This window comes from Zeus faber (genome assembly GCF_960531495.2).
Source record: "Zeus faber genome assembly, chromosome: 19".
Lineage (NCBI taxonomy): Eukaryota > Metazoa > Chordata > Actinopteri > Zeiformes > Zeidae > Zeus > Zeus faber.
In genome coordinates this window covers 12,914,863-12,927,321 of record NC_137206.1, presented here as the reverse complement: position 1 = coordinate 12,927,321, position 12,459 = coordinate 12,914,863, and the positions used below count along the sequence as shown (strand labels likewise).

The 12,459-nt window shown below is 43.4% G+C and overlaps 1 protein-coding gene across 1 annotated transcript in view; it reads left to right on the top strand.

The window, feature by feature from the left end:
* odad2 (outer dynein arm docking complex subunit 2) overlaps positions 1-12,459 on the top strand; it is a gene marked incomplete at both ends in the record, with an annotated part of 48,191 nt that overhangs the window by 22,539 nt on the left and 13,193 nt on the right. The window contains 2 exons of the mRNA XM_080020375.1: positions 11,122-11,302; positions 11,458-11,519. Coding sequence (XP_079876501.1) covers positions 11,122-11,302; positions 11,458-11,519 — 243 coding nt within the window. The remainder of the gene's footprint in view (positions 1-11,121; positions 11,303-11,457; positions 11,520-12,459) is intronic.

The following is a 12,459-nucleotide window of genomic DNA, read 5'->3' as shown; positions in this document are numbered from 1 at the left end:
CTTGCCTTATTACCACACATTAAGTGCCCACGCACACACGCACACGCACACACACGCACGCACACACACACACACACACACTAGGAATGAACTAGGAAATCAACTGGCAATGAGGGCAGTTTTAACATACTTGAGGTATTGAATAACCTCAAGTTATAAAATGTATAACTGTGTGTTGTAATTAGTGGTTCCGGATAAGTCTGACTATGACAAATCGCTCACGTAGGAGCAGCAATCACACAAGCCTCCATTTAGAAGAGAGTTAATAGCAATTAGGCTGCTCGCTAACAATGCAGCCGCAATGTTTGTAAAATATGTTTGCTAACTCTGTGCGGTTTGCCTGGTTCGTCTGCTGCGAATACGGTAATGGCAGAGGTGGATAAAGCTCTAAAAGGCCTTGTGATGGATTTGGAGGCTGCATAACGCATATGCTGCTTTTACTAGGTCTCATTTATTCACATGCTAGCTTTCTCAGTTTTTCCACTCTCGTGCTGTGTTGTTATATCTCTCCGGTGGAAGTGATTATTTGGGCAAATCTTTCGTAGGGACTCTTATTAGCCCTGATGTTTTAAGTGACTGTTTGCCAGCGAAATGCGTTCTTTTCCACTGTTCACTGACGGTGAAGCGATGTGCTATGTGAGGCAGCGCCCGTATGTATTGAACAAGTGGTGAGCATGCTGAATGAATCATGGCTCGAATCTCTTACCAGAGGGAGCGGGCTGACAGAGTCCTTCGTGATTTGTCATGTACAGTGGAGGTTTATTTTAAGTGTCATTCAGCCCAGTTTCTCCAATAGGGAGATTTCTGGAACAGTTCTTGGCTTATTTTCCTCTAGTATCAGATGATTTTTCTTTTTCTGTGAGTAATTTACACTCTAAAATAAATGATGCTCAGAGGCTGTGCTGCCCAACTCCTTTCCACTGGTGCTCCTGTTAAATAATGATATTGGTGTACTAGTATCTAACCCAGGGGGCCGAACATATAACCTCTAGGTATTGATTTAATACTAGTCTAACTTCCTAATATATTCAAGTCATCTGTTCTAGAACAGGGCCAACATGCTGATTGGACATTGTCTGTTAATGTTATTTATTTTCAAACGTAGGCCGCTTTGGGTATTTTATTGTTTTGTGTTGAGGTAGGATTACGTGGAAATGTTTCCCTTCACACTGAGAAATAATTTGACGTGTAACTCACTCTTTAAAGAAAAAATACTTATTTATTGGGTAAAAAGACAGGGTTAGACTTCATATATCATAACTGACAGAATGATATCCTACATCTAAGTACAGCCCTCCCAAGAAAAGAAGTGTTTTGATGCTACATTCAATTAAACATTATAGGAGTTGGCCAATAATATCCCTTTAAAAAATATGGTGGGCAGATGACTATCCATTTCACCATTTCATTAAGGAACATGAAAAAAAAATACGATAAAATAAATATAAAAGAGACTCATCAACACACAAGCTAAATTATGATATTTTCATAGCACCAAATTAGCTTTTCACAACATGTAGTCATATGGCATCTCAGTAACATATACTGTTTCAAATAATAAAACCCTCTCTAAATAGCAACAAAAATCTCTAAGACTGGGGCCTTAGTGTTACTTTGGCATGGCGGTAACACAATTTAACTGCACAGGCCATGACTAATATGGCACCTTAGTACACTTGCTTCCAGTACAGGCTCTGTGCCTTTGCGTAATTACTCATAACAGTGTTGCTATGCAAAAAAAAGACGAGTACAACAGTAAGAAATATAATCATAACAGGAATCATGATAATGAAACCATTAACCGCATGTGAACCACAATCGGTGACATGTCATTTACAAACATCAAAAAGCCTTTGGAGCTCGCCCTCATTATGGATAATAGTATCACTAAACTGGATACATAAGTGAGAGAACCAACGGGTCACAGCATTTATACTACAAGCGGGTTAAGTGGTTCCCTTCCTGTGTGTTTTTGTTGTTGGTTCATATACATTGTGTGTGTGTGTGTGTGTGTGTGTGTGTGTGTGTGTGTGTGTGTGTGTGTGTGTGTGTGTGTGTGTGTGTGTGTGTGTGTGTGTGTGTGTGTGTGTGTGTGTGTGCGCGGCAGTCAGCTGAAGGCTTAAAATAAAATGACCAAGCCATTACTGTCAAAAAGGAAAGCCTGCTAATGTCATCCGAGAGATTTTTCATGGAGAGCTCCTTGAGGCTTGCGCACATTTCAAAATCAATCATAGGCACAATGGTGTTCCGAGATGAAAATCATTTTGGAATATATTTTACTACAACAATAATGAAAGGGAGAGAGGTTTTTTTTCCTTCCCTCATTTTCACGACGCACACGAGCCACCGAAACGGACCTTGTGGCCCATTGCAAACACCATGCATTAATGTGAGTGATCTTCAAGCGTGGCCTGCACAGTTTTGGGTGAGGGAGGTGGACCTCTGCTCGAGACCAGCAGCAGCATGTGTTAGCCATTTGCCTGATTAATGATGCATCAAAATGGGAGATGATTGATGGCCAGAAATATAACTACATTCAAAACTTAAGTGTGTTTGTTTAAAACACACATCGTCTTAACGCCCAGAGCTTGTGATTTCCATGAGACTCCCAGCATTGCATACAGAGCTATGACTGTGCCAAGGTTATATGAACTGCAGAAATTACACTTTTAGGGTCCTACTAGGAAACATTTACACGTAGTTTTGTGCAAATTTAAAAGGATATTTATGGATTCATCAACATGTGCCCCATTGAACCCATACACCAAGGTGTTATGGACACACACAAACTGCATAAAAACAATAGAGTGACGGAATAACTTTGCAATGGAAAATTACAACTGCCAAGTGCTATATTTGCCAGCACAATAATGTTTGGGGTCAAGATTGTTGGTTTTGCTTCCAATTCAACACTTACCTCTCCATCTTTCCTCAGTTCCAGGCCTGCGACGAGCAAATCACAATTGCCTTTTCAAATGATACCTCTGCTTACTGAACATACAGTCTTAAAGTTCTACCATCGTCCCATCAAGTATCAATCAAAGTCATAGTACTCCCAACTGTTCGATGATACACAGGACAATTTCGATACACAGGACAATATTGATGAGCAACATGAATTAAATACCTGAACATGTTTTAGGAGATTTATGTTTGTCATTTATTGCCTTGTCGTTTACCGTCAAGTCTGTGACGATGACTATTTGTTCATTGTTTCACTTTGTTGGATTTCGGCACCAACATTGTGCATTGAAATCGGCCAAAATGTGTCCCAATGTATCAGTGGCCTAATACATGGTCATGATCACGGTCGTGGTAATTGATTCTTGAGAAGATCTGCCTTTCAGGAACCTGCGAAAGTCAGTCTCTCTTCCATTGAGGCCTTCCAGAAACACCCGTTGGCATACGATGCAACACAAAAGCTCTCTGCACCACCAGATGCATTTGTTACTGTATGAATGAGGGAAGGGAAAGGGAAGACAATCAATCATGGTAGTCTGCTGCACAGAAGCCCCACTGTGGTTCTTGTGTCTTCCAGTTGTGTGGAGCCCAGTGTTTGCAGTAGAAGCCCCTTCAGGCAGCTTTGTGTAATGTTGCTCTTGCCATAGCATAATTATGCATGTTGGGAATGGCTTAACAAAAATAGACATGTCTCGCAGTTCATTTATCAAAAGTTATGTGTGCGATTACAAGATAACTGCACTTTAGCCTGCTGCAGATGACACTTAGGCAGTGGCATAGAAGGCACTATTGTTTCTTTTTGGTGAATTTCACTGCGAGTTAACTTTGGCAGCTGCTCTGTTCATTAGTGCTGTTTTCACTTGTAAGAATAGTCTGTGTTTCTGTGGACCCTGACCAAAACCAAACGACCTTGGACTTCGACAATAGCCTACAGACTGTGTTGCCAGCAACCGTAACTGTGAATAAAAACAGCCGTAGAACTTAACCGTACATCAGAGGTTTGTTGAGGCTTTCTGCGACCGCATTATATCCCTCTTAAATGTTTACTATAGTTTACCACTCTATGGCACTGGCAGGCAACATGAAATCACAGCAAAACAGGCTCTGAACTTTTCCAAGCCACAACAAATTCGGTCATGCAAAGTACATGCGTGGTGGAGCCTTTTAGCAGTCGTGGGAAAACTGCCTCTTCTACTGGGTTAAGAGATCTGTACCCAGGCCATCCATACATTTTACTTCTAACATCCCACATCTACAATATCGTTGCCGTTTGTCACCAGGCTATCTAAGGCCATTCTGTTATACAGTATTCTATCATGTGTCTTACATTACTAATACAATTTAGCAAATACCTTCATGCATCTGCAAGCATACCCGAGAACTAGTGCATCAGACCTGGTTTATCCTGAAAAAGCACAGAATAGACGCTAAAGATACACGTTCATCTTTCCTGCAGGTGGATGGCTTGTAACAATGTCTTAACTTGATGCGGGAAGAGATTGAAAGCCAGTAGAAAGCCAGTGGAAATCACAGAAGAGGGGGGGTGACTTGGAAAAACGTATGTAATTTGAGCCCCAGACGGGCTGCCGCATTCTAGATACACTGTAGAGGACTGATGGCAGACTGCTCTGTCTGCCTGGCTAGAACCACTACTCCTTAACCTCTCTTGTCCATCAAATATCAGTGATGGACAAGTTTCAGTGAATTGGTGTAGGATTTAAATGAGCTTTGGGTCAGCTTTTCCCAAAATGCTTTAGAAAGGAAGGAATATCAACAAACTGCCCTAATTAGGAGCCTGACACATGTTGGACGGATAAGATTTCATAGTACAATATGTTTTCAAGATGTAAAATAAAATTCCCTCACTGAGCACTTTATTAGGCCTCCCTTTGCTCTCGAAACAGCCTAAATTCTTGTCATGTGCGACAGTTCCCCTGCCACAGATGTGGGTCCAAGGAGGGGAGACGGAGTCGGACTGTAAGTGAGGTGTCTCGTGGCGTATTCTTTTATTAACGCAGTCAACAAAAAGGCTCGCTGGCCAAAACTGCAACATAAAACGGAACAAATGAATGAACAGCGTCCGTGTTTCGGACAGCGATCTGGTCCGCGGGGTCAGGCTCCAGCGCCACGCTTCTCCTCAGTGAAACAGACAACATATAAGAAATCTCGCCCCTGCCAAGTCAGAACAACCGGCGCCCAACCTCACTTGATACAGGTGCGCTGCTGCGGGAAGCAGCCAGCGCTGGGTCCTGCAGAACGTGGCTTCACCACACCAGTTTTTTCTGTCCGGGGTCGGACCAGTCCTCCAACCAAGTGGTACCCCAGATACCACACTCCGCAGGTACAACCCTCAAGGAAATATTGTAAAATATATCAGATTTTATTGAATCGGAGTGCACTTTTTCTTTAAATTATTAGAAGGCACAAGCTGCTCTCCAGCTGATCTCCGGCTCCTGCGGCTCAGGCTTTGGTCCGCCACTCCCGCACCAAAGCTCCGCTTCAGCGATACAGTACACAGTTTATTTTCAGATAGTTACATTAGATGTCACATTTATGTCAGACAATATTACCCACAAAATTACGGAAATCGTTTTAATTATTGAAATCGAATGCTCATTTCGATCGATTTTCGATTTCAAATCGGAATCGTGACAACCCTACGAACCAAAAATTGTGCTTCAGAGTAAAATACAGCATGCATCAGTCTTGTCTATCTTCTTTTAAATGCAACTCTGCATCCAGATTCATGGTTGGTCCTGTACTAGCCCCCGTAGGAGCTCCCGCATCTCTTCTACGTGGACGATCTGGTTAGTCTGCTCCGCCTGCATGTTGCCGAGGGCTGCGATCAGCTGCTCAAGTGCCGTAGTGTCCTGGCTTCCAAATGTGACAGTTCCCCTGCCACAGGTGTGGGTCCAAGAAGAGAGACGGAGTCTGACTGGCAGTGTGGTGCCTCGGCAGCTTAGTTTTGATAAACACAGTCAACAAAAATCCAACATAAAACAGAACGCATAAATGAATGAATGAAGGAACCCAAGCCATTTCACGAGTAACATAGAGCTAGACGTAGGGAGCAACATGAACACCTTGTCTCCCGGTGTAAATTGCCTGAGCCAAACCCCTCTGTCATATAACTGACGCTGATGTCCCTGAGCCTGGAGCAAATTCTCCCAGGACAAGCGCGCCAGCGGGTGTATCTTTGCTCACGGGTCAAATTCCGTGGAGGCCTGAGCCACCTCCCGCACCGCAAACTGTCACATCCGGGCTGCACTGCTGTGACAAAAGAGTGAGACGAACGACACAAACCACCCAAGCCAGTTCACAAATTATTTATTTAAAAAAGACAAGACACACGAGAAGAACTTAAACTACAGTTACCGTGGCATGATTAATCAGTAAGGTCAGTGGTGTAAGTGGGTGCATGAGTGGAGAAGTGTGAGTGTAATGTATGGTGCAGCAACACAAACCAAACATCAACCAAAACCAAAGGGGTGTCTCAGGGAGGGGAGAGAGGACAACTCAGCTCCAAGAGGGTTTTTAAAAGGAGCACTGGCACAGGTGTTGCCAGTGTTGCTGATGATCCTCTGCCACAGCCCGATAAGGTCCAAGTAGGGGAAGGGGCCTCAATGGCAAGGTTGGTGTAGCCAGAGGATTGACTAATTGACACTCGGGACACTCGGTGCACCATTTACACACATCTGCCCAAATGCTTGGCCAATTGAAGCGGGCCATTATCCGCTGCAGCGTTTTATCATGTCCGAGGCGACCGGCCATCAGGTTTTCCACTTTTGGAAACTTCACTTAAGCGGGCCGTCCGAGAGAACGACCCCATCCATGATCAATTTTAGAAGACTCGGCTCTCTGCTCTCTTCGATGAGAGACTATCTTTGACTGCTTAACTGGATTGTTCATACCTTCAACATTCCAGCTCATGAACCTGATACAGGATCCAGTGTCCAGATTTTGTGGATTAGTGTTGGTCATCTAAGCTGTCACTTGAATAGTAAATGGAAAGAGGAAAAAGCAACTGACTGAGTCCCCCCCGAAAATAAGGGGATGAGGAGAAGGGAAAATTTGCTATTGTAGAAGATTGAAACAAAAACGAAAAATAAATAAATACAGCGTCCCAACACCAACACCCCACTGCAACCCTCCTCCCCTGTCAGAGTCTGCAATGTTGTTCCTAATAGTTGCGCTTTCGACTATGTAGCTAAATCGAACAGGTAAATCCTTGCAGAGTAAAAAAACATGTGTAAGGTACATGAAATCAGCAGTCTCAATCAGTACAGCAACCTTTGAGAAGCTAGGAAATACAATATAGTAATCTAAAGGGCAGGCAAGAAAAAATAATAAACAAGGATGTTAAACCTAGAATGATTCAGGTAATACAATGTATGAAAAAAAACACCATAATACCAAATATGACAAAAGAATGATAAATAGTACAAATAATATTGAAAAACAGAGGGGAAATATTTACTGTAGTCTTAAGCTGTGTTATAGCAAAACCCAATGTTGGCATAATTGGTTTAATCAAAACCTCAGGTTATTACAGAAACATTGACAAAGCCCAGGTGGCGCATATGTAGTCAGGAAAATGAAATGAACTATATTAATACAGTAAACAAGCGGGTTTAAGTGAAATAAGTAATAAGTAGTAGAAGAATACTATGCCGACCATATAAGTTCTGTGTTCATAAACAGCCAATGCCCTGGTGAGAACGGTAAAAAACAAATAGCTCACCGGGAGATATAGATCAAACTTGAAAGATATGGCGCTGGAATCAGTATCACAAAAAGCAACGGTGAAGACTGTTTACTTGGTTATCATATTGATGATTGTCTTAGCCTCCTCTGGCAACGTGTAGTCCAGTTGCACACCTCCATAGGCTCTTTCTCGATTGTGAAAGCGTCCTTCAGAAGTTTAGACACGCTGGCAGTGGATGAGGCGGCAGGGTCGTCCTCCGGGACACCAACAATCTGGAGGTTCTGACAGTGAGCTCTGGACTCCAAATGCTCACATTTGTCTTCTAGTTTGACCACTTCTTGAGACAAATGTTCCATTCTGGTTTGAAGAGTAACAATGTCATCAGTGCAGGCAGACTGCTCCATTTCTATTACGGTGCCTTTAAGTCCTGCAAAGTCTGCTTGCATAGCGGATATGCTGCCAGATAACTCAGTTTGCAGAGCAAGCAGTTCAGTCTTTATAGAAAAGAGATTATCGCCCAAAAGCTGCTTGAAGCTCAGCTTCAAATATTGCTGCGACATAATCGCAAAGAGCGGAGAGAAGTTCAGTTTTGAGCTCAGTGACATCTGTAGCGGGAGACAGCCTGCCGCTAGCCTCTGGTGGTGAAGCGGAACCACTGTAGCTCGGAGAGGCACCGTGTGAAGCAGGGAGCAGGACTGACGGAAAGGTGTTTCTTACTTTATTAACCTTAGACGGCATTTTAGTAGTCAAAATCCAAAGTCACTATGTTAGATGAGAGTTTCAGAAAATTTAAAGCGTAAAAAGGATACAAAAAGTGCCTAATGGCGTTAAGAACACTAGACTCTGCAGGAGCTCCCTAACGTGCGACTCCATGTTTCGCTGAGCCGGAAGTCCTTCTTTTGAGATTCTGGTCCATGTTGACATGATTGCATCACGCAATTCCTGCAGATTTGTCAGCTGCACATTCATGCTGCAAATCTTCCGTTCTATCACATCCCAAAGGTGTTCTATTGGATTCAGGTGACTGGGAAGGCCACTGAAGAACATTGAAGTCATTGTCATGTTTGTGAAACCAGTTTGAGACGACTTTTGCCTTGTGGTATGGTGCATTATCATACTAGAAGTAGCCATTAGAAGATGGGTAAATTGTGGCCATGAAGGGACGCACATGGTCAGCAACAAAACTCAAATAGGCTGTGGCATTCAAGCGCTAATTTATGGGTATTAAAGTGTGCCAAGAAAAAATTCCGACACCATTACATCACCGCCACCAGACTGGACTGTTGACTGGACATGTAATGGTATACCGTTTTAAGGTATCAAGCAACCATGGTTCTGAACCTTAAGCCTTTCTCTGTCTGTAATACCATGCCCACTATATACATTTATGTTGCAGTGTTGAAGATGTAAACTTGAATTCACCCTCACCTTATGTTGCCTCTGTGAGGTAGCAGATAGCCAAATGTTGTAATAATCCATCCAATGAGTAATTTCCCAATGCGCCTTGTCGCGCCATCTTTGTTTACACTTGCTCCCATGCGTGCGCAAGTAACGTAAACCACCGTGTCATAAAATATTGGCGTAAAGCAGTGTTGCTCATTTATTTTGCCTCCTGTGAATTTGAGGGCCCCCGACAAGTCCCTTCCTGTGCTCTGTCACGTCAGAGGCTTTACCATGTGTTTTTCTTTTTTTTTTCTAAGACATTATAATGGTGCCTTTCAAAATGTAAGGCTTTCTACGACATTTTTATGTCACATTGGCAGAGGTGAAGATGCTAAGATTTTTGTTGGGAGTAACAAGGATGGACAGGATTAGGAATGAGTATATTAGAGGGACAGCGCATGCTAGACGGTTCAGAGACAAAGCGAGAGAGGCGAGATTGAGATGGTTTGGACATGTATGGAGCAGAGAAGCTGGATCAACGTGAGAAGGATGCTGAAGATGGAGCTGCCAGGCAAGAGGAAAAGAGGAAGGCCAAAGAGGAGGTTTATGGATGTGGTGAGGGAGGACATGCAGGTGGTTGGCACGACAGAAAGAGATGCAGAGGACAGGGAGAGACGGAAACAGATGATACGCTGTGGTGACCCCTAATGGGAGCAGCTGAAAGAAGAAGAGGAGTTTAACAAAATGGCAATGATTCAGTCCTGTGTTCCACAATGGAAGATGAAACTGCCTGCTGAGGATGGAGCTGCCAGGCAATAGGGAAAGAGGAAGGCCAAGGAGAAGGTTTATGGATGTAGTGAGGGAGGACATGCAGGCGGTTGGTGTAAGGGAGGAAGATGCGCAGAACAGAAGGTATTGGAGGCAGATTATCCGCGGGGGCGACCCCTAACGGGAGCAGCCGAAAGAAGAAGAAGAAGTAATACACCGGTGAATAGAACTCTTTGTGACTTAGTCACAGAGCCCTGAAGCCCTGTCCCCCTGCTGGCTTGCTGTAGTTATTAAGTTTATCAATATTATACATGTGTTGCGGGTCCAAATTGCACCAATATCAACACTGCACGTCCTTTGTTCCCCAATAGTACACGTGTGAAGTAGATCGGATGAACAGTTGTCAAGATATTCTAAGGACATACAAACAACATACAGACAGACAGATTCCTAGAATTATAGATAGATAAACTATTTATTAATTGAATACACACAAAACCAAGGGGGGGAAATTCATCCAGTGAAATACAGTACACTGCGGTACTTTGGTAGATACCATACCATCTTATACTGTGGAATTTCATACCATTACATCTCTACAGTTGACACAAAGCAGGTTGGGTCCACCCTACCATCTGTGTGCCTTAGCAGAAATCGAGATTCATCAGACCAGGCTACATTTTTCGAGTCTTCAACTGTCCAGTTTTGGTGAGCCTGTGCCCATTTCAGCCACAGCTCTCTGTTCTTGGCTGACAGAAGTGGAACCTGACGTGTCTTGTGCTGTTGCAGCCCATTCGCCTCAAGGTTCAATGTGTAGTGCATTCTGAGATGTTTTTTCTGCTTACCACAGTTGTACAGAGTGGTTATCTGAGTTACCATAGCCTTTCTGTGAGCTCGAACCAGTCTGGCATTCTCCATTGACCTCTCTCATCAACAAGCCGTTTCCGTATGCAGAAGTGCTGCCCACTGGATGTTTTTTTGTTTTTTTTTGCACCATTCTGAGTAAACTCTAGAGACTGTTGTGTGTGAAAATCCCAGGAGATCAGCAGTTACAGAAATACTCAAACCAGCCCGTCAAAAATCGTGCCACGGTCGAAAACACTGAGATCACATTTTTTCCCCATTCTGATGATTGATGTGAACATCAACTGAAGCTTGCTGACCCGTATCTGCATGATTTTATGCATTGCACTGCTGCCACCCCACTGGCTGATTAGATAATTGCATGAATAAGTAGGTGTACAGGTGTTCAGAATAAAGTACTCAGTGAGTGTATATTCAATCCCCGCTCTTTCCCCTCACAGGTTTCAGGAGTATCAAGCCCTAGAGACCATGATTGGCCTGCTGACTGACCAGCCTGAGGAGGTGCTGGTCAATGTGGTGGGGGCCTTGGGCGAGTGTGCCCAGGTTCCCGCCAACAGAGTCACCATCCGCAAGTGTGGAGGCATCCAGCCACTGGTGAACCTGCTCACGGGGACTAACCAGGTAAGTTTTATACAGTGCACAGGTAGGCAGCGTGAGTTCTCTGTGTTGCTGTTATGCTGTACATGAGGTCAGGAGGTATACGGAGGTATTGTGTTATATAGTGTATATATACTGTATATATGTGATCTCTTTCGCTCTATTTTCACCTTTCCTAGGCATTGCTGATGAATGTGACCAGGGCAGTTGGTGCCTGTGCCACAGAGATAGATAACATGGTGTAAGTGACGGCATATATTTCCCTTCTTCAGCAGGACAAATAAATCGCCATAGTAATTTCACAAGCTAGACAACAAGGGTGTACTTAATGTATGTGTGTGAGCAACCAAGAAGTTAAGCAGGCAAAGTATGGAATGATTTATTTAACCTAACTCTAACAACTCTGTTAAAAATCCAAAGAAACTCATTGGTAATGATTTGTTTGGGCCTAGTAAAATAGATCAACTTAACAGACTGTTAACGCAAGCAGTAGTGAACAGAGAAAACTGACTTGCCTTGGATGATTATGCACTAACTGATGACACCAATACTGACACCTGGGGGAGTAAACTGACTATCCACTAACACCCAACAAATTACGTGCAAACAGGTAGCTGGTCTAGGAGTTCCACCTCAATTACTGAACTAAATCAAATGAATGAATTCAACTTTAAATATGTCAGATCAATGAATAAATGCCTAAGTGTGAAAATATCCCGTTGCCAATGGCAACCCCGAGAGTCAATCAGAGCCAGAGCGAGCGGCTGTTCAACCCTCAAACCCGAGATAATCAAGGTGTAGACTGAAAACAACCGTTAACCCATATACGCTGCAAGTCGAGGCACAGGAGGTAAAAATGGACATTGTAGACAATAAATCAACACCCCAGGAGTCTACATGTAAGAACCTGGATTATAACTGGTCTGTATGGACACGTCATCTTCCGCGATCACCGCTAATGGTAATATTACATTTTACTACTATATTTGTATTGCATGTGTGGTATGCCAAGTCAGACTTGGTCGTAAATCTTATTGACATGCCTTGATTTAAGTCCTCTGGTTCAGTCCTCTCGTTCCTGTTCCAGGCACAGGCAAATGTTTCTGTGTGGCCGAAAGGTGTGCTCATCACACCATGTAATGATGTCATGTGTTATGACGAGAATGATATAAATTTTATGA